We start from the raw sequence: 22,919 nt of genomic DNA, 5'->3' as shown, positions 1-22,919 counted from the left end.
AGAATGTCTCAACTCTGTAGGTCCATACAATGCAAGTGAATGGTGACCAGGCCTTTGAAGCTCCAAAAAGAAGAGAAAGTCAGTACAAAATAATCCATAAGACTCCAGTGGTTTAAAAATATTTTCTGAAGTGATCCAGTTGGTTTTAAGTGAGAGCAGACCAAAATATAACACCTTTTTCTGTATTCATCTTGCCATTGCTGTCTCTAGGCACAATCATTATTTCAAGCCTGATTACACTTCCTAGTGCTTGACGCATGCGCAGAGCTTTAGATGCTGCTATAGGAAGTGTAATTGAGCTTAAAATCATGATCACCAAGGAGACTGCTGTCAAGATGTACAGTGAAGGTCTGTTCTCACCCAAAACCAGCTGGATTGCTTCAGAAGTCAATGATTAACCCACTGGAGATTTTGTTTATACTGACTTTATCTGCTTTTTCTTTTTGGTGCTTCAAAGGCCTGGTCGCCATTCACTTTCATTGAGAAAGTGAATGGCGAAAAAAATCTAAAAAATCTTTGTTTGTGTTCAGCAGAAGTAAGAAAGTCATACACATCTAGATGGCATGAGGGTGAGTAAATGATGAGAGAATTTTCATTTTTGGGTGAACTAACCCTTTAAAAATTCAGAACAGCCTAAAGGTCTGTGCAACGTTTGGTTGATGTAGCTTAAAAGCTGTAGGAGTTGTTACTCTTAGATTTGTCCTGGTTTAGGGATTTTGGAAAAACCATCACTGTGTCCCAAATGATGCACTATACACTATGTACATAATATACACTGCACTCAACCATGTTGTGTATGAATTTTCAATGTGTATTATCGTCCCAAATGAAACACTAAACAATTTTTTACTATATGGAAGCATTCGCAGTTTAACAGCTGATGGAAGTGACGTTTTCAATGCACGTGATATGTTGCTGTTAACTTTAGCAAGCTAGTCAAGCTCAATTCAACACTTGTATCTCAAACAACATACATATTCACACAGCATGGGGTGATGGTATAGCATTCAACTTACATTTGTAAGGTGATGTCTTCTCTGAAGTTTTGCTAGTTGCTACATACTCCATTATTTACAGTTGTTTTGTCAGACCAGCATCGCAGCCAGGTAATATACTCACTATGCATAGGATGCACATACAACACAATACAGTAATATTCATCTTCTAAAGAATTTACACATACAAAGGTAGGTTTTTTCATGGGGAGAGAAATGTTTTATCCTTGTAACTCCACTGATACTGGACACCGCTCGTGGAAAAACATAACATAAACAATAATTACTCTGTGCACATCTAAATATCACATCTCTTTCACCTCATACATGTTCCAGACTCTGACATTTCATCTCACACAACTTGTCTGTCTCTCTCTCTGTCTCTCCAGCTGTTGGAGTCTATGTAAAGAGCAGTGAGCCTTTGAATGTGGTGGCTAACATGGTGAACAATAACAGAGGAGCCGGCGTGTCTATCATTCAGAGTGCTCAGCTGACACGCTTAGTTGGCAACTGTGTCCTCTGTAATGGCTGGATGGGCGTGGCCGTGGACAGAGAGTGCCGGGTAGAACTGCGCGGCAATGGCATTTACAGCAACGGTTGTCATGGCGTCTGCTTCCGAGGCGATGGGCTGATTGTGGAAAATGATGTGGTTGGAAATAATGCTGTTGGAATACGAGTGATGGACAGTGCAGATGTTAAAGTGAGTTTGCTGCAGTCTGTCTTTAATATTGTTGAGGAAGTAATAGGATACAGTGTACTGTTTGAAATTCAGTTATGAAAAGGGTTCTGCTATCAGCCGCTGACTTTGATTTGGTTTATGTTCTGCAGGTGTTGAGGAATCGCGTTCAGGCGTTGCGAGGTTATGGGATTTCTGTGAAGGAGCGGGTCCGAGGTGTCGTTCAGGAAAACCTGGTTTATCAGGGCCACCCGATGAGTACTAAAGCCCCCATACGGACAAATCTGCAGAACCTGGAGTGTGTCGTACTTAACAATTCTCTGCTCAAACCCAGGTTAGGGACAATCACAGGTCACGTGCATAAAACATTCGCAATGCACTATACATGATGTATTAGGCCTGTTTCACACGTTCTGCATATGCAGTGTGTAAGAGAAGCAGTAGCGTAACTGCAATAGCTTTTCACACTTTTCACACTGACAGCGTTTCTGCTGTGTAATAGAGCTGCAGTTCTAAATCACTCGCATATGAAATCGAATTTCGTGCTCTGCGACTAAAAAATGTCTGTTATTAGCTACTGGCTAGTAAATGTTCAGATTTCACTCACCAGTGATTGAGTTGTGTAGTGGTGAAGAAGAACTTTAGCATTGCGATGCTTTCACTGCATTTTGTCTCATAAACGCACACTCGAAAGGAAATGTACCTAATTTAGCTGCAGCTGGTCCTGATGTGTCGTGGATGTCACTATCGCCTTAGTTATCACTATTGTGATATGCTAAAGATGCATTTTCATTGCATTTAAAGAGGTCAACTCTGAATTTGGTTAAACTGCTTTCTCAACATTCTCCGTTTTACATCATCTACAGACCAGTGTAACGTGCCTGTTGGAAGGTTGTTAAGTTTTGCAAAACTTGAGAGCTTGTAGATCTGAATTTGAGAACTTGTACAATAAATATTTGTACACGTAAGTAAATACACATTATGCAAGTAAACATTTGTGTAATGTGTTACCAGAGATGAGATCCATGTAATCCATTTTCATTCCATAACATCTCTCTTAATATCCTTTCTGTTTTTGTTTTTTTTTACAGTCAGTTGTTGATCAAAAAGTAAAAAGAAGCATTAAAACAACCGCTCGACTTCTTTCGTTAATCCTCTCTCGAACTGCCGGTACACTTAAAGAGAGAGAATTTTAGCGCTTTTTATATATATAAATGAAAACACATTGTAGATGATTGTAAATAATAAAAATTTTGCCTGTAAATAAACATGTAACTAAATGTATAAATATTTAAAGGTAAATCATATATTATGAAATATGTGAACTTCAACAGACACTGTAAATATTGAAGAATTTAACAAATAGGCTCCTAGCGTCTATGCAGGGGTTTGGTAAAAACCCATGCAAACCCCTGCCCCATAAACCTAATGATTTTTTACATACACTGTTGGCCAGAAGTTTGGAGTAATGTACAGATTTTGCACTTATGGAAAGAAATTGGTACTTTTATTCACCAAAGTGGCATTCAACTGATCACAATGTATAGGACATTAAAAATGTGAAAAATTACTATTACAATTTGAAAAAGAAAAAAATCAGAACTACTTAAACTACTAAAAAAAGAGTTCTCATCAGAAACTCCTCCATGTGCAGCAATGACAGCTTTGCAGATCCTTGGCATTCTAGCAGTCAGTTTGTCCAGTTACTCGGGTGACATTTCACCCCACGCTTCCTGTTGCACTTGCCATAGATGTGGCTGTCTTGTCGGGCACTTCTCACGCACCTTACAGTCTAGCTGATCCCACAAAAGCAACACTCTTTTCCAATTATCTGTTGTCCAATGTCTGTGTTTCTTTGTCCACTCTATCCTTTTCTTTTTGTTTTTCTGTTTCAAAAGTGGCTTTTTCTTTGCAATTCTTCCATAAGGCCTGCACCCCTGAGTCTTCTCTTTACTGTTGTACATGAAACTGGTGTTGAGCAGAATTCAATGAAGCTGTCAGCTGAGGACATGTGAGGCGTCTATTTCTCAAACTAGAGACTCTGATGTACTTGTCCTCTTGTTTAGTTGTACATCTGGCCTTCCACATGTCTTTCTGTCCTTGTTAGAGCCAGTTGTCCTTTGATGTTGAAGAATGCTGTTTTTTACATCAGTAATGAATGTAAAATTTGTAATCATAATTACATGTGATTTGTGATCAGTTGAATGCCACTATGGTGAATTAAAGTACCAATTTCCTTCCGAAACAGCTAAATCTGTACATTATTCCAAACTTTTGGCCGCTAGTGTAGTACTTTTGAAATAATAATTATTAATTATTAAATGTTAGATGTTGAATTTTCCATTTTTTTCCATATTTTTCATTATTAGATTCCAACCCTGTGGATATTTTTTTTGTTAAAAAATGTGTATTAAATTTCAAACATTGACAGCTTGTATCATTACTATACATGCAATTTCATGACATCATATAAATTCAGAATGTTATTCAGATGGTTTTCATTAGTGCTGTCAGTTAATTAAAAATTTGAATCGTGAATAATTGGGATTAACTATGAAAAAAATATGAAATTAATCGCAGATTTTTAAAGTGATTAAATTTTACTCTGTATATTCTATTCCTGTCAAAATATATTATATCCTTCTTAGGAAAGAAAACAAAACAATATGAAACAATAATTCTTTATATTTTCCTAACAAAGCCTTCCACAGTATACAGATAGAAATGCACTAAAATAGCACCAATTTAAGTAACATGAAATGTTTCACAAAGTCTAAGTGGGAGGTTGACTAACTGAAAGAACTGTGCAACCATAGGTTGCATATTTATTGCAATGTGCATTAAATCTCTTAAACTCTCATCCTCCACAGACTGTGGCTATCCGCTTTCCTACAGCAATCGTGAAGCCGCATTCGTGATTCGCGTCAAGGCATCAATGCCAGCATCAAGCACCACTTTGAACCCCACATGAAAAGCACTTGCAAACAATGTCTTCTTCTGCATTTTTGTGATAGTTAGAATTTGATATTTGAAATAGCTTTAAGAGGTCCTTTCCCCAATATTTGATCACTGACACGGCTGTTGTGTGTGTTGTAGTGTGTGGGTAAATGTAATGACTCCGTACGGACAGAACGCAAAGGTTCCACCCTACTCCGTTCAGTGTATATGCTGGTTTATGCTTTTTTTAAACGGTAATTGCGCTAATTGTGATTTAAGAAAAAAAATAACGTGTAAAGATTTTTTTTTATTAATCGCATGCGTTAACGTGTTAACTTTTGACAGCTCTAGTTTTCATATACAGTTGTGCTCAAAAGTTTGCATACCCTGGCAGAAATTGTGACATTTTGGCATTGATTTTGAAAATATGACTGATCATGCAAAAAACTGTCTTTTATTTAAGGATAGTGATCATATGAAGCCATTTATCATAGTTGTTTGGCTCCTTTTTAAATCATAATGATAACAGAAATCACCCAAATGGCCCTGATCAAAGGTTTACATACCCTTGAATGTTTGGCCTTGTTACAGACACAAAAGGTGACACACACAGGTTTAAATGGCAATTAAAGGTTAATTTCCCACACCTGTGGCTTTTTAAATTGCAATTAGTGCCTGTGTATCAATAGTCAATGAGTTAGTTAGCTCTCACGTGGATGCACTGAGCAGGCTAGATACTGAGCCATGGGGAGCAGAAAAGAACTGTCAAAAGACCTGCGTAACAAGGTAATGGAACTTTATAAAGATGGAAAAGGATATAAAAAGATATCTAAAGCCTTGGAAATGCCAGTCAGTACTGTTCGATCACTTATTAAGAAGTGGAAAATTCAGGGATCTCTTGATACCAAGCCAAGGTCAGGTAGACCAAGAAAGATTTCAGCCACAACTGCCAGAAGAATTGTTTGGGATACAAAGAAAAACACACAGGTAACCTCAGGAGAAATCCAGGCTGCTCTGGAAAAAGACAGTGTGGTTGTTCAAAGGAGCACAATACGACGATACTTGAACAAAAATGAGCAGCATGTTCGAGTTGCCAGAAAGAAGCCTTTACTTCGCCAAAGACAAAAAAAGCCCAGTTACAATATGCCCGACAACACCTTGACACTCCTCATAGCTTCTGGCACACTGTAATTTGGAGTGATGAGACCAAAATAGAGCTTTATGGTCACAACCATAAGCGCTATGTTTGGAGAGGGGTCAACAAGGCCTATAGTGAAAAGAATACCATCCCCACTGTGAAGCATGTTGGTGGCTCACTGATGTTTTGGGGGTGTGTGAGCTCTAAAGGCACGGGGAATCTTGTGAAAATTGATGGCAAGTTGAACGCAGCATGTTATCAGAAAATACTGGCAGACAATTTGCATTCCTCTGCACGAAAGCTGCGCATGGGATGCTCTTGGGCTTCCAGCACGACAGTGACCCTAAGCACAAGGCCAAGTTGACCCTCCAGTGGTTACAGCAGAAAAAGTTGAAGGTTCTGGAGTGGCCATCACAGTCTCCTGACCTTAATATCATCGAGCCACTCTGGGGAGATCTCAAACGTGCGGTTCATGCAAGACGACAAAAGACTTTGCATGACCTGGAGGCATTTTGCCAAGACGAATGTGCAGCTGTACCATCTGCAAGAATTTGGGGCCTCATGGACAACTATTACAAAAGACTGCACACTGTCATTGATGCTAAAGGGGGCAATACACAGTATTAAGAACTAAGGGTATGCAGACTTTTGAACAGGGGTCATTTCATGTTTTTCATTGTTGCCATGTTTTGTTTTATGATTGTGCCATTCTGTTATAACCTACAGTTGAATATGAATCCCATAAGAAATAAATGAAATGTGTTGTGCCTGCTCATTCATGTTTTCTTTAAAAATGGTACATATATTACCAGTTCTCCAAGGGTATGCAAACTTTTGAGCACAACTGTAAATTGATATACATTTTTATATTTTTAAAAGCTACAATGCGATTTTAAAATGATGAAAAGCAAAATATAAAATACACTCTCAAATACTATAGTGTGTGAAGTCATATATATATATATATGAAGCCCCCTTCCCAGTTTACTTAATATCTCTTTCAGTTTTCAGTTACTGTACGTTTAAATGTCTGGCAAGTAAAAACAAATTTACTAGCCAATGGCGATTCTTTAAGGGTAGTTTAGTTTTTCAGTAGTGGGGAATTGAGAACTATTACAAACTTGATCGTCATGAAATCTAATTTATATAAAGAGTGATCACCGTTACATCCAAAAGATAAATTATTGACACTGAACCCAAACCCTAAACTGTGGGCTATAAACTGCTTAAATCATCTGGATTCAGTTGGACTTAATGAACAGACAGTAAGCAAGCAGTTCACTCCATTATTTTATGTTGCTACATAAAAGCACATATTGCATAACACTGATGAACAGGCCTTTTTTTTTTTTTTTACATATTCAGTGTTCAACTCGCAGCAAAAATAGGCTCCGTGCAGAAACTCTGCTTGTAGTGCTTATGCGTGCTGTGTGAATACTGCAACCTGAAAATGGACACTGAAATGAATATACGCTGCTTACATGACTTACTGCTGATGCGATATGTATGAAACAGGCCTTACAGTTCATGAAATATTGGGCATAATATATATTGCTTTTTTCTCTCCATTAGATCACAAACCCTTTGGGCGTTGGAAAATCCACCTCCTCGTCCCCACAATAGTAATCCCTCTAGTGTCACCCCCTCAACCCACCCTGCTCACCTTGCTATCACCATGACAAACAGAATCACTGCCTCTGTAGAAAGTGGTTGCCATAACAACGGCAGCATCTTCTGCTGTATTCTATGAGGTACATGGCCTCATAGCTCAATGACATGAGATCAACATTCATAAAATTGATTCCTCAATGCAAGTCCTTAAAGGGATAGTTCACTCACAAATGAAAATTCTATCATCACTAACCCTTATGTTTTTTCAATCCGGTATGACTTTCTTCTGTGAAATACAAAAGGAGATGTTAGGCAGAATGTTAGAATGTCACCATTAACTTTCTTTTCATTCAATAAAAGTGAATAGTGACTGTGGCTAACATTCTGCTTAACATTTTCTTGTGCGTTTCACGGAAGTCAGTCAGTCATATGGGTTTGGAACAACATGAGGGTGTGTAAAAGATTTTTGGGTGAACTATCCATTTGAACCACCTGAGCAGAGAAGGAAAGGAGGATGGAGTAGAGCTTTAAGAACTTCTTCACCATGCTTGGCTGGAGGAGGAACAATCCAAAAATTTTTTGTAAACGTTTCTGGATTGAGCCTCAACCACTTGATGTTCAAATGGTCAAGAAGCACTTAGCTATTTTTATTTTATTTTTTTAAATATCTTTCACCAAAGGTAGGTTGTTTGGTAGTTTGACAATTCTGAATCAAACTATCAAGGGTTATGACCACTTTTTGTCACCAGTCTTGCGTCTAAAATGAACCATTTCACTTACTGAAAATGGAAGTGAAACTGGTCTAGGATCAGTGTTTATGAGCACTTTCTGTATTTTCTTGTGTACCTGAAGTCTGATCACGCACAGGCTGTCTACCGTTCCATCTGCAAGCTGCCATCCCACCCAATATAGTGCACATTTGTGTTGGGATCAGCTTAAACTTGCTTTTATCACATTTTTATGAGACAGAACTAGACTGGAAGACTGTGTAATGAAGAATTGCTGAATGCCATTTATCAACAATTGAAGGAACTTCAGCCTGTTATCATTTTACAGTAGCTGTAAACACAAAGTCAGAAGGGAGAAAGAGACCGACACGGGAAGTAGAAGAGAGAGACTATGCATGTGGCTTTATCTCTCTTGTCCCAGAAGAACAGATCTCTTGCTGAAAATAGATGATAAACAGGTTCTCTGCACCCTGGGAATTGTAGTCCTGCTGGCTTCTGCTGAGATTCTGCAACGGATAACAACATCACAGCACTTACATTTGGTACAAAGATGCAGCCAGGTTCAGCTTCATCACATCAAGGGGCGATATTCAAGAATTTTTATGAACTTGAGCACATGATTGAAGGGTTGAGTTTTCTCTTACAACCAGGCAACCCAACTTCAGCAAACTAAATATAAAGGTTTGGATGAATAGCAGAAGAAACAATTTAGAGGTCTTAAATGTGATTTCACAGTCGCTGATCCAAGATCACTGATCCAAATTAATGAATTGTTTATTTTGAACTGTATATGCAATAGGCGCTGTGATGGCAGTTTTACTGTTTTTGAAATGTATAAACCAATATATTGGTCCAGCTGAATAGTAGAACCATATTAAAACCATTTTGAGGCATGTTCTGATGTTAAAACCTCAGTAGGTTAGAAAATAATGGACACTTATTAAAAAGTATAACTTGAAATGAAATTAGTCTTTAAAGTCAATCAGCACGGGGGAAAGCAAAGCTTGAAACTGGGTTGGTTTCTCAAGAAACTGGCTATGTTCGGAATAGCATACTACAATCCTACTCTTACTAATGCTGCAGTATGTATACTGTGTACACGTTGTGTGAATTTTCTGTATGCATAGAATACTTGGATGACTAACTACATTTGCCAAAATAGGTAGTATACAATAGAGCACACTTCCCAAATGTACTTTATCCAATAATGTAATGCGCTTGGCTTGACCTTCCATTTCCAGTGTTTTTGGTTTGTTCTGAGCAGAAACGGAATTTTTCGGTTCCGCTGTTCTGTAGCCTCCTTTCCAAATTGTAAATGGTGGGAACGAAATAAATGAACAGTCAATAGCATTCTTTTTAAAATGACCGTACTCTGTGCTTAGGATGAAATACCAGTTGCAGCGTTGCCAGATCTCGCAAGAGAAACGAGTGACCTGGTCTGGATAAACAAGCTCAAAAAAGGGGCTTGTCATACCCAAAGTATGCATTCTTCATATTAAATATATCCCCTGACTTATTTCAAGTATACATCTGGCCATCTAAAATTAATAGCCCAAATCTCTCTTTCCTGCATGCAAACAATGCGTGGGCGCATTTGGTCTAAACTCCACCTTATGTGGACTAAATAGTTTCGATTCTCTGTGTACCCACTGAGAGCGCATGCACAGACTATGCTCTCTCTAATGAGACCCAATTCAGCTTTATACTGATTTAATAACCAACATTGGGGTAAAACAGAAGGGAGCACACACTCATTACTCTTGGCTCTTTAGCTGTAATAAGCCATATGAAATCAAACATCAAAAGTAAGGTCTAAGTAAAAAAATAAACTATGGATAATTTAATTTTAAGTACAATTCTGATCTCAGTCAGAACTTGGCAGCATCAAATCTATGTTAATGCATCATATCTAACAATAAATCAGTGAAGACTCTGAAACAGCTGAGAAATTTACTTTTTACCTCTAATATTTTCCTTTGTGTCTGGATTAACCTTGCATGTAGGCCTTTATGTAGTAATTACAATATATAAAATTGTTGTAATAATAAAAGTATTTAGCGTGTAATGGAAGGCTACATCCACAATGTGCAGTTAGGCATAGAAATGTGTGATGCAACGGTTTCCTTTAGGATCAAAGCACATGCTTATGTTCTACTAAAAAGAGAGAAGCCTCTTTTTTTCTGGGCAACAGAAAGTGTTATAATTCCAAAAATTTACTGATAAACCCTTTGGTTTCATTAAAATATTATCAGAACAAAATAAACCGGTTATTGACCAGTTACCAGCATTTAAAATTATGTTTTCACTCTGGAATGAAAACGTTTTTGAGAACGTTCGTTTTCATTCCTTGAACTCTTTTAGTCCCTGGTTTAAACATCTCTTTCATGACCCATTATTTGATCAGCCTGCCAAAAGACAAGTTTTTACAAATTTGTGACACAAAATGTGATTTTTTTTTTTAGGTATTCATGAAAACACTGTAGTTTAATACTTTGAAATGTTTATCGTGGAACAATACCTGTTTCACATACGATTTTTTTTTATTTTATTTTTTTTTTATAAAATAAGCAACATATGGGGTACACTGCACAGTATCCAATAAGTAGTAGGCTAGTATTTCATTCCGAACATAACAGCCACTGACTGAGTTCAGAATGGCGAACTACCATACTACTCTTAGAATTTACTACCATATATAGCTATTGCAGAAATAGTAATAGTATTGTAGTATACCATTCCGAACTCGGCCACTACCACTGGTCTTATTAAAGGATTTCCCCCCCCCGAAAGTCTTTTAGGAGTTGAATGCCTCACACCAGTCCTTCCATTTCAAAAGGTAGCCATCATATGTTAGTTTAACAGCTGGCTGTTTTGTAATGTTTTCATACCAACTATTGGTATGACTGTAAAGTGCAATATGTATCTACAATGTGCCTTTTTTACAGTGTGGTTTTTATACTTATTGTACAGTACAAATATAATGGCTTTCCATTATTGCACATTGACTGATTTCTGCAACTTTTGCCTTCAGGTGAACAAAACACTTGATATTGCATGTAAAATGCTGTTATTATAGCAAACACTTTTCTACAGGGAAAAACTATCCTGATGCATACAATGTAGCTACATACAATGACAAGCTTATCAGGAATCAACATAGTTGTAATTCCACAGTCTCTCATGGTTATCTCAGGTATACAGTGCATCCGGAAAGTATTCACAGCGCTTCACTTTTTCCACATTTTATGTTACAGCCTTATTCCAAAATGGATTAAATTAATTATTTTCCTCAAAATTCTACAAACAATACCCCATAATGACAACGTGCAAGAAGTTTGTTTGAAATCTTTGCAAATTTATTAAAAATGAAAAATACAAAAAAAATAAAATAAAAAAAATCACGTGTACATAAGTATTCACAGCTTTTGCTCAGTACTTTGTTGAAGCACCTTTGGCATCAATTACAGCCTCAAGTCTTTTTGAGTATGATGCTACAAGCTTGGCACACCTATTTTTGGGCAGTTTCTCCCATTCTTCTTTGCAGGACCTCTCAAGCTCCATCAGGTTGGATGGGGAGCGTCGGTGCACAGCCATTTTCAGATCTCTCCAGAGATGTTCAATCGGGTTCAAGTCTGGGCTTTGGCTGGGCCACTCAAGGACATTCACAGAGTTGTCCCGGAGCCACTCCTTTGTTATCTTGGCTGTGTGCTTAGGGGTGTTGTCCTGTTGAAAGATGAACCTTCACCCCAGTCTGAGGTCCAGAGCGCTCTGGAGCAGGTTTTCATCAAGGATGTCTCTGTACATTGCTGCATTCATCTTTCCCTCGATCCTGACTAGTCTCCCAGTTCCTGCTGCTGAAAAACATCTCCACAGCATGATGCTGCCACCACCATGCTTCACTGTAGGGATGTTATTGGCCAGGTGATGAGCGGTGCATGGTTTCCTCCAGACATGACGCTTGCCATTTAGGCCAAAGAGTTCAGTCTTTGTTTCTCATGGTCTGAGAGTCCTTCAGGTGCCTTTTGGCAAACTCCAGGCGGGCTGTCATGTGCCTTTTACTGAGGAGTGGCTTCTGTCTGGCCACTCTACCATACAGGCCTGATTGGTGGAGTGCTGCAGAGATGGTTGTTCTTCTGGAAGGTTCTCCTCTCTCCACAGAGAAATGCTGGAGCTCTGTCAGAGTGACCATCGGGTTCTTGGTCACTTCCCTGACTAAGGCCCTTCTCCCCCGATCACTCAGTTTGGCCGGGCGGCCAGCTCTAGGAAGAGTCCTGGTGGTTCTAAACTTCTTACATTTACAGATGATGGAGGCCACTGTGCTCATTGGGACCTTCAATGCTGCAGAAATGTTTCTGTACCCTTCCCCAGATCTGTGCCTTGATACAATCCTGTCTCGGAGGTCTACAGACAATTCCTTGGACTTCATGGCTTGGTTTGTGCTCTGACATGCACTGTTAACTGTGGGACCTTATATAGACAGGTGTGTGCCTTTCCAAATCGTGTCCAATCAACTGAATTTACCACAGGTGGACTCCAATCAAGTTGTAGAAACATCTCAAGGATGATCAGTGGAAACAGGATGCACCTGAGCTCAATTTTGAGTGTCATGGCAAAGGTTGTGAATACTTATGTACATGTGATTTTTTTTTTCATTTTTTATTTTTAATAAATTTGCAAAGATTTCAAACAAACTTCTTTCACGTTGTCATTATGGGGTATTGTTTGTAGAATTTTGAGGAAAATAATTAATTTAATCCATTTTGGAATAAGGCTGTAACATAACAAAATGTGGAAAAAGTGAAGCGCTGTGAATACTTTCCGGATGCACTGTACACTGATTAAACCCATTCTAAGATAGTTTGTGGACAAATGAATCGGAATGCAGGCCATTCTAATTAATCTTGAATAGTCTTTTTTAATTCTCATTTAATTTCGACTTGCATCATATATGAACAATTTTGTCTAAATTTAACACATTGCAAAAACTGAATTCAAACACAGTCATCATATCCCCAAACAGCTTAGAAAGACTACTGTGCCCAGTTCAGCTCATCTTTTTGCGTTTCCTGCGATCGACACGTTGCTCATAGCGGACCAGTGGAAGCACGAGAGAGACCATCCTGTGCTCATCCTGTGACCCAGACTCTTCTGTATTGTACGCCAACTGACGGGCCAGAGTCAGCCCCATGGCCTTGGCCAACTCCAGCATTCTGCAAACAAACATTTTAAACTCCGTTAAAAGAGATGGAAACAGTTAAAGGCATCAAAATGGTAAAAACATCACTTTCACAAGTGATGTGTAAAATATTATGACTGACTTGACATCACTGATGCGCAGGTCTCTGTGTAGGAGTGTGAGGTTAGCTGTCTGATCACCCATGTGCAACAGTAAAGCCAAACAATGGGAAGCCAGTTTCATTCGCATGGATGTTGACACCGTATTCCTCAGGCTGCAGAGACAGACAAAACCTGCACTCATACATCCATTATATAACATTTCATAGGGTATAATGTTAAACTTAAAATAAAAACTTGTTGAACATTAGCTATACAAAGCCTTGAAAGTTGTAATGGAACTTTTTCAGATTTTCGGGTTTTGAATGTGGAAGTAAAATATAGCGGGGTAAACTTCTATGGCGGTAAATGGGGGACCACGGCGAACGTTATTTTTGCATTTCTATTTGCTCCAACAGCAAAATAATAAATCCACTATTACATTTACACAACTTTCCAAAAGAAGGAAAAAAAATTGAGCGGTGGATTACGGCAGTCAGAAGAGAGAAAGATGCCAAATTACGGTCATTCCTTCAGCAGCTGTATTAGACACCCCATTACAGCAGTGGTGACTTTATTTAAATTTTGTATTAATTCCACTTTAACAAAGTATAATGTTATAAATAGAACTGTTCAGCTTGTAGTCTAAAAACCCGGAAGAGATTTCACCATGGGTTCCCTCAGGATTTTCCTATGGGTTTTTATAATGAGGTTTTTGAACTTATGAGACAAATGTCTGAGGTAAATGTTACTTGATGATACGTGGACGTTTGTTCACAACAAATACACAGTCATACCTCAAACGTGAATTTTGAAGCCGTATTCAATAACATACTTTTTAAAACATAGCGTCTTCAAAATTAACTTTTGAGACCTTATTTTACACAAGTTCAAAAAACCCATTGGAAAATCCTCAGGGAAACCATAGCGAATTAGACTTCCGGGTTTGCCTACAAATTTACGTTATGGCTGAGCAGCTCTATTTACACTAAATAGTTAGAATAAAATAGTGTAAATAAAAAAACGTTACATTTACGCTGTTAAATAAGATGGAAATGTAGCATCACAGTCATCACATTGATAAAAGTATTTTGGGTGTTTACTAGACAGATAAACCGAAAAAAATAGAGCCAACCAAGTCTGAACAGGCTGAAGGACTGTGCTGAGTTTAATGGACATGATTTGAAAGCTCTAGAAGAAATTAGTCAGAAATGTTCAAATGGATGTATAATGAAATATTTGATTGTCCACTGTGGTTAAACCGCAAGTCTGATCAGTAAGAGAAGACATAGCAAATAGAACAGGCTGAAGGTCTATGTTGAGATTTGTGGATGTAGTTTGTAAGCTCTGGAGCTACATTTAAAACTTGTGGCCTCAGAATAAAGATTTTAAATAAAACCTAACCCAAGTTTATACAATTATAGTAAGTTGGCTTTGTCAAATAAACAATTAAACAGCAAATGAGCAAAATTTCCTCAAAGACACCACTTCTGTCCACACACCTTCCATTATGGAAACTCTCAACTGTGAAAGTCTTCAGCACTTTGTTGATGATGATTCGGGGACACCCATCAGCCATACCGACTTGCAGAAAAAAAAAATATTCGATGAGGATATTTGGACAAAACTGCCAATAAACAACATGGCCATATAAAATACTTAACAGTAAATGCTTTTGAATCCACAATATACATTGCTTTTTTTAATGTATTTTTTTATTTACGAGTTATAAGTTTTAAGTTATTTTCTTTCAATACACTAACATTTTGGCTATGTACTCTGAGCCTATGGCATAGGTTTGATGTAGAAGTTTAAACCGGCCTTAAGTACATGTAGCTTCTGTAATTTAATACAATAATATCTATTGGCACAGATACACAAACGAATTCAGCATTGTTTCTTTAACACTTACATTTGTGGTTGAGCCGTTTCTGTTGTGAGGCTTTGATAAGGAAAGACAGGTACCAGGCACAGCGAGACAGCCTTTCACGAGCTGCACCCTCTTTGGGAAGTAATTCAAGATGTCGAAGAACAGTCTGTTGACTAGAACACAACACAAAACTGGATGAGTAAGAATAAGAGTTTCTGGAGATAACATGGAGCTAAAATGAGCTAAATATCCTGGCTGCCAGAAGGGTTGCAATTATGAAATTTGGCTGATGATTAAGTGTCATACAAATAATTGCGATTATGACGATTAATTGTCCATTTTAGGGTTTTCACAATTATGATGATTAATTGTCATACTTCTTAAGGTGTATGTGTGCTTCATACACCTTAAGAAGTCATTTATCCATATTTAACTTGGAATCATAAAATAAAATAGATATATATGATTTCCTTTAAGGCTTTAAAAACTGGGAAAATATTTCACAGGGGTAGAATGACATTAAAATTTCAAATATCAAAATATTTCCAAATACTTATATATTTGGTCAACTTAAGTCTTCGTCCATTTTACATTAACACTTATTTTTGAAACCCAGCAAACCTGAAAAGCTATTGTAATATAATGCATTATATGATGTAATAGTAAACTATTACGGTCCTAAATTCTTCACATTCTCACGTTATTTTAAGGATTAAACCATAGAGGCATGAGAGCTTATTTGGCATGAAGAAGATCTTTATGATTCTGTGTATGCATTTTAAAATAGGTTTCATCCTTCTATCAAACTCCACAGAAATAGAGTAAGCGGGCATCTCCTCCTCTGCCTGTCGATGAACCTGCAACGGTCAAGAACATTTGTTATTATGCAAATTTTAATTTAAAGTGAAACCAAAGATCTTTTATACGGAGATAACAACCTCCACTTTTTTACCATAGGAGAGAGTGTACTGGTCAACTAGCATGTTACGACAGTAAGTCACCGTTTGCGGATACCATACAAATGAACTGGGAGAGCCGTAAACTGACATCTACCTTTGAAGACAGCCTTGTTTCGCAGCTTTCGTTTGCCATATTTTGGAGGATGCATCAAGTGCATCTTTCGCAGCCTTCAATCACCCACAATCCCTTGCACATGCACACTTACCAGACCGTCTCATTCTAGCGCTGAATGCTGAGGAGCAGCCTAGCCTACAGTCCTCAGAAGGACTGGTCTTGTAAGGACACAGCCTAACTAGGCTGCAGCCTTCCGACTGAGAAACACCCTTGGAGTGCTCACATAGAGCCGTTCAATTAAAGATTTTTTTCTGGTTTCGGAATCGATGGAATCTATTCCAAGAGTCAATTCCAGACTAATTTTCTCTATTATTTTTCGATTCCATAAAAAAAACGGAAGATGAGGTTAAACCTCATTATTACCAGCGCAATATAAAGTGTACTTTCCACAGTGCATCCTTGTACCATCACTTCCCCAGGTACACGGCGCACACGTACACGGCTTTCCACATAATGTAAAAGAAAACGGGACTCATTGGACCAGGCGACCTTCTTCCACTGCTCCAAGGTCCAATTCCGTCACTCACATGCCCATTGTTGGTGCATTAAATGATGGACGGGTCATCATGGGCAATCTGACCAGTCTGCGCCTATGCAGCCCTATACGCAGCAGAGTACGATGCACTGTGTGTTGTGACACATTCCTCCCGTAACCATCATTACAACTGAAATTGCCTTGCCATTTCAGAGATGCTCTATCCCAATCGTCTGGCCATAACTATTTGGCCCTTGTCAAAGTCGCTCAGGTCTTTACTCCAGCCCATTTCTCCTCCATTCAACACATTGACTACGAGAACTGAGTGTACCATCTAATCTACCCAGACCTTGACATGTGGCCTTGTTAGGAGATTCTCAACGTTATTCGCTTAATATAGTTAGTGGTCATAATGTTTTGGCTCACCAGTGTATATTCGCTTAATATTCCTTTATTTGGTAGTAGAATCAGAAGATTATTTAATAACTGCAACAGGCCTAGTTCCATATTTGAATCACAATTTTAAAATACCCTGATATTTCCAGGAGTTATATGACGTGGGAACCCTGTGCCACTCAAATAACAGTAACTGGAACTATTATGACTGTTAATAAAAGGAAGCAGCCTCATGTTAAACAAAAGCATGATGTTCTCCTCACCTGCCATCATCTCTCATCTTCTGTAGGTCTTCAGGGGTCAGCTCTGCCATCTTCACACCAACATCCTTCAGGGCATCAAACTCAATTGGAGACAACACTAAAAGGGAGTTAAGGATCTTGATATGAAAATAATTTCAGATACAGAGCACTGGTAATAAACAGAGAATCATGTAGATAACTAAAAATAATACATTGATCAAAGGGGTAAACATCTTCTGGTTTGTTTGCCTCCATGTTGCATGGAGGGAGGAAGACGGCTGTATCTGTCTGCGCCTCTGTTTCAATAACTGCATTTTGCAGAGCTGAGAGACCGAACCAAAGACATAACACCATTAGTTCTTTCCAATGTATCATTCTGTCTTTATAAAGCATTAGATTGTGATTACCCTGGGAAAGCCCACAGTTACCTTCAACTCCTTTCTGATCTATGACATTGCTGGCAGCCCGTGCCACAGCTTGATGCAGCGTATCGTTGCCCACCTGGTTCAGTCTTCTTGAGGTCAGTGCACGCTTCTGTTTAGTCGTTCCAAATGCTTCAATGAGAGCATCCACCTGTGCTCAGACAGAAAATACACACAACACCCAGATGTTCATCAAAAATCCCTCTGTGACTTCATAAATAGCTCACCCAAAAATGAAAATTCTGTTATTTAAATTGTTATTCGCTTAAAATCCCCCCCTCCTCCAGAGCTAACGAATCTCATTCTCTCACGTTCAAATTAAAAAACTGTAGCTTTAAATGTGTGAGTGAACAACAACTTAAATTCCAGTCTGTTCCTTAGACAAAGCTATCATATCTTCAGAAGACTTGGAACACAGAGCACAAGTCATACACCAATCAGCCACAATATTAAAACCACCTGCCTAATATTGTGTAGGTCCCCCTCATGCCACCAAAACAGCACCAATCCGCATCTCAGAATAGCATTCGGAGATGATGTTCTTCTCACCACAATTGCACGGAGCGGTTATCTGAGTGACCATAGACTTTGTCCGTTCGAACCAGTCTGGCCATTCTCCATACACCTCTCTCATCAACAAGGCATTTCCATCCACAGAACTGCCGCTCACTGGATGTTTTTTGTTTTTGGCACCATTTGTGGTAAATTCTAGAGACTGTTGTGTGTGAAACTCCCAGGAGATCAGCAGTTACAGAAATACTCAAACCAGTCCATCTGGCACCAACAATCATGCCATGGTCCAAATCACTGAGATCAAATTTTTTCCCCATTCTGATGGTTGATGTGAACATTAACTGAAGCGCCTGACCTGTATCTGCATGATTTTATGCACTGCACTGCTGCCACACCATTGGCTATTAGATAATCGCATGGATGTCTGTTAGTGCCAGACGGGCTGGTTTGAGTATTTTTTTAACAGCTGATCTCCAGGGATTTTCACGCACAACAGTCTCTAGTTTACTCCGATGGTGCCAAAAACAAAAAACATCCAGTGAGTGGCAGTTCTGTGGACGGAAACGCCTTGTTGATGAGAGAGGTCAACAGAGAATGACCAGACTGGTTTGAACTGACAAAGTCTATGGTAACTCAGATAACCACTCTGTACAATTGTGGTGAGAAGTATATCATCTCATAATGCTATTCTGAGATGCAGGTTGGTGCTGTTTTGGTGGCATGAGGGGGACCTACACAACATTAGGCAGGTGGTTTTAATATTCTGGCTGATCGGTGTATGCACTACCATTATTGTGCTTGTTTGTCCTTTTTCAATCTTAACAGCCATAACCACTATGAACTGTTGTATGGAAAAGAGGAGTAACAATTTCTCCTTTTGTATTCCACAAAAAAAAACAGCATACGAGTTTGTCATTATAGGAGTAAATAATTTCACTTGCTTTGTACATTTGGCTGACCTCTGAGGGGAATATTCACTCACCTTATCTCTATAGGTATCAGCCTTTATTGTGTTTTCATCTGTTGCTACTGATTCACCTGCAGACACAAACAACTCAACAATGAAATGACCTTCTCTTTCATTGACATTCTGTGGTAAAAATAAGCCACAATGCATCATGGATTCAGTCTCTTTTGTTGACTATAACAGTATCATTGATCATTCAATTATAACAGAAGACCCTACATAATAAAACACCTTATGCCATATAATGTTACAGATGTTATTTACCTGGTATAACAGGCTGCATATTTAACAGCTGAGCATTATGAACCTTCATTTGCATAGTCCTCTTGTCAAGGACTCCCACAAAATACCTGTTGACAACAAATACAAACTCATCAGTAAGCGCCCCAGTGATTGTTTAGTTATTCAAACAACAGGTTATGGGGCTCTCACCTGCACAGGTTATTACATTGTAATGATCCAGACCCAAAGTTGCTCCCAACATATGAAAGTCGATCTGATTCTGCGACCTGACATGGGACAGAGGAACAGTATATTTCTTTATAAACCCCACATGGACACCCAATTCACCTCAATTATAACGGTAAAAAGAAAACTATTTCAATTGAAAACGTAGTCTTACCACAATCCGTCTGTTTTTCTTTCTAGGGTTGACTTCATCTGTGTGTTTGAAGAGTTTAAAGTCCAGCTGCTCTGCATTTTTCACGTGTCCATTAGAGAATTGAACTACAAAGACAGGAATGCGACTTTAAATTAGAGAACTGTTTTCAAAACAATCAAAACAGGACATCAATGCTGCCACAAATACTATTTGTAATCCACAGATTATTTGACTAAGTATACATTAACCATTGTATACAGGTTTATCCACGTAGGTGCTTTAAGCACCGAGGGTCTGATTAATAAATCAGAATGAAGCAAAATAGATATTTTAACACGTATATGATGTTTCTGATAATAAAAAGTTACCAAGAAACGCATCCTGTTCTGTTTCTTCACATGGCTGCCATGCGCAGGTCGCCGCCATCATTAGACTTCCTCGACTGGTATTCACAAGCGTGAATCTTCAAACAGCGACACCCAACGGCAAAAGAAACTCATGAATGACTTTTATTCAGTAGTCATTTTTATATTATGATATTCTTGTATTCTGATTGTTTCCCTAAAGAAATTCACTCAGCCGAAAGCGACATTTCTACAATAACGAAGGCGACCAGTGTACATTCGACAAGCCTTTACCATAGTGAGGGGCCATTCAGACCGAACGTATCCTTGTGCTTAAAATAGCGAGACGCAACGAATACAGGTGCATCTCAATAAATTAGAATGTCGTGGAAAAGTTCATTTATTTCAGTAATTCAACTCAAATTGTGAAACTCGTGTATTAAATAAATTCAATGCACACAGACTGAAGTAGTTTAAGTCTTTGGTTCTTTTAATTGTGATGATTTTGGCTCACATTTAACAAAAACCCACCAATTCACTATCTCAAAAAATTAGAATACATCATAAGACCAATAAAAAAAAACATTTTTAGTGAATTGTTGGCCTTCTGGAAAGTATGTTCATTTACTGTACATGTACTCAGTACTTGGTAGGGGCTCCTTTTGCTTTAATTACTGCCTCAATTCGGCGTGGCATGGAGGTGATCAGTTTGTGGCACTGCTGAAGTGGTATGGAAGCCCAGGTTTCTTTGACAGTGGCCTTCAGCTCATCTGCATTTTTTGGTCTCTTGTTTCTCATTTTCCTCTTGACAAGGTTCAGGTCTGGCGAGTTTGCTGGCCAGTCAAGCACACCAACACCATGGTCATTTAACCAACTTTTGGTACTTTTGGCAGTGTGGGCAGGTGCCAAATCCTGCTGGAAAATGAAGTCAGCATCTTTAAAAAGCTGGTCAGCAGAAGGAAGCATGAAGTGCTCCAAAATTTCTTGGTAAATGGGTGCAGTGACTTTGGTTTTCAAAAAACACAATGGACCAACACCAGCAGATGACATTGCACCCCAAATCATCACAGACTGTGAAAACTTAACACTGGACTTCAAGCAACTTGGGCTATGAGCTTCTCCACCCTTCCTCCAGACTCTAGGACTTTGGTTTCTAAATGAAATACAAAACTTGCTCTCATCTGAAAAGAGGACTTTGGACCACTGGGCAACAGTCCAGTTCTTCTTCTCCTTAGCACAGGTAAGACGCCTCTGACGTTGTCTGTGGTTCAGGAGTGGCTTAACAAGAGGAATACGACAACTGTAGCCAAATTCCTTGACATGTCTGTGTGTTGTGGCTCTTGATGCCTTGACCCCAGCCTCAGTCCATTCCTTGTGAAGTTCACCCAAATTATTGAATCGATTTTGCTTGACAATCATAAGGCTGCGGTTCTCTCGGTTGGTTGTGCAGCTTTTTCTTCCACACTTTTTCCTTCCACTCAACTTTCTGTTAACATGCTTGGATACAGCACTCTGTGAACAGCCAGCTTCTTTGGCAATGAATGTTTGTGGCTTACCCTCCTTGTGAAGGGTGTCAATGATTGTCTTCTGGACAACTGTCAGATCAGCAGTCTTCCCCATGATTGTGTAGCCTAGTGAACCAAACTGAGAGACCATTTTGAAGGCTCAGGAAACCTTTGCAGGTGTTTTGAGTTGATTAGCTGATTGGCATGTCACCATATTCTAATTTTTTGAGATAGTGAATTGGTGGGTTTTTGTTAAATGTGAACCAAAATCATCACAATTAAAAGAACAAAAGACTTAAACTACTTCAGTCTGTGTGCACTGAATTTATTTAATACACGAGTTTCACAATTTGAGTTGAATTACTGAAATAAATGAACTTTTCCACGACATTCTAATTTATTGAGATGCACCTGTAGAACGAACGCAGGTGTCTTCACACTCGAGACGCATTTTTAAAAGATTACTTTATTTTTAGCATGATACGGCGTCAAAATAGTGCTGTGAGCCGCGGTACAATTTTAAACATTCATCTAGCACATGTTTACATAGAAAAATAATTGAAAAACAGGGCAGGTGGACTCAAAAACATGTTCTGTGTGAACGGCCCCTAGCGTTAATTTGAACCAATGTCTGCTACTGGCCAAACATCATATAACGTGATTAATATTCATGAGCTATTCATTTGGGCCCCGCCAGAGAGTATTTAGCAGAGACGGGCCACTTCTATTAAAGTGAATGGAAGATATGGGAATGGTCAACGGATGTTGAAAGGAAGTCCTGCCTAAAAAAGTAAAAGAGCCAATCACCTTGTGGATATGACATCTGCTGTGTTTCGTTTGTAAGGATGCGTCCTCTGGAGGTCGCATTTGTTGGCCGCACACGACATCGAGGTTGTCTCGTTTCAGAAAAGCGAGTAGGACACTTTTTAGATTAGATTAGATTAAACTTTATTGTCATTGTGCAGTGTACAGGTACAGAGCCAATGAAATACAGTTAGCATCTAACCAAAAGTGCAAATAGCAATATATATACAATAAAGATTTTTATGGAGTGCAAAGTTATGGGGTAGAGAAGCAGAGATCAGCTCAATGCAAATGTCTATGAATACAGTACAAGGTGCAAATGAAGAAGTATAAACACTGAAGGTGCA

At 38.7% G+C, this 22,919-nt stretch overlaps 2 protein-coding genes across 2 annotated transcripts in view; one reads left to right on the top strand and one right to left on the bottom strand.

Annotated features, from left to right (window-relative positions):
• fbxo10 (F-box protein 10) overlaps positions 1-11,327 on the top strand; it is a 31,241-nt gene extending 19,914 nt beyond the window's left edge. The window contains exons 9-11 of the mRNA XM_051703685.1: positions 1,385-1,695; positions 1,824-2,005; positions 7,319-11,327. Of these exons, the coding sequence (XP_051559645.1) occupies positions 1,385-1,695; positions 1,824-2,005; positions 7,319-7,496 (671 nt within the window). The 3' untranslated portion in view covers positions 7,497-11,327. The remainder of the gene's footprint in view (positions 1-1,384; positions 1,696-1,823; positions 2,006-7,318) is intronic.
• A 1,521-nt stretch (positions 11,328-12,848) lies between these two features.
• Positions 12,849-20,588, bottom strand: polr1e (RNA polymerase I subunit E). The gene is made up of 12 exons (XM_051703710.1): positions 20,288-20,588; positions 19,941-20,044; positions 19,751-19,827; positions 19,583-19,668; positions 19,334-19,389; positions 17,845-17,989; positions 17,629-17,739; positions 17,438-17,534; positions 15,272-15,402; positions 14,862-14,943; positions 13,404-13,535; positions 12,849-13,295 (listed from the first exon to the last, which is right to left on the bottom strand). The coding sequence occupies exons 1-12, from the start codon at positions 20,346-20,348 to the stop codon at positions 13,130-13,132; spliced, it is 1,248 nt and encodes a 415-aa protein (XP_051559670.1). The 5' UTR covers positions 20,349-20,588; the 3' UTR covers positions 12,849-13,129.
• Positions 20,589-22,919: the final 2,331 nt, after the last annotated feature.

This window comes from Myxocyprinus asiaticus, chromosome 7 (genome assembly GCF_019703515.2).
Source record: "Myxocyprinus asiaticus isolate MX2 ecotype Aquarium Trade chromosome 7, UBuf_Myxa_2, whole genome shotgun sequence".
NCBI lineage: Eukaryota > Metazoa > Chordata > Actinopteri > Cypriniformes > Catostomidae > Myxocyprinus > Myxocyprinus asiaticus.
This window is presented reverse-complemented; position numbering and strand designations above follow the sequence as displayed.

Bases quoted from the DNA above. Each gene is read 5' to 3' on its own strand.
- polr1e (XM_051703710.1), bottom strand. From the start codon at position 20,348: ATGATGGCGGCGACCTGCGCATGGCAGCCATGTGAAGAAACAGAACAG. The intron at 19,390-19,582 runs GTAAATAACATC...TTGTGTCTGCAG, and splicing joins TATGCAGCCTGTTATACCAG to GTGAATCAGTAGCAACAGAT. The intron at 14,944-15,271 runs GTAAGTGTTAAA...TTTTTCTGCAAG, and splicing joins GAAACGGCTCAACCACAAAT to TCGGTATGGCTGATGGGTGT.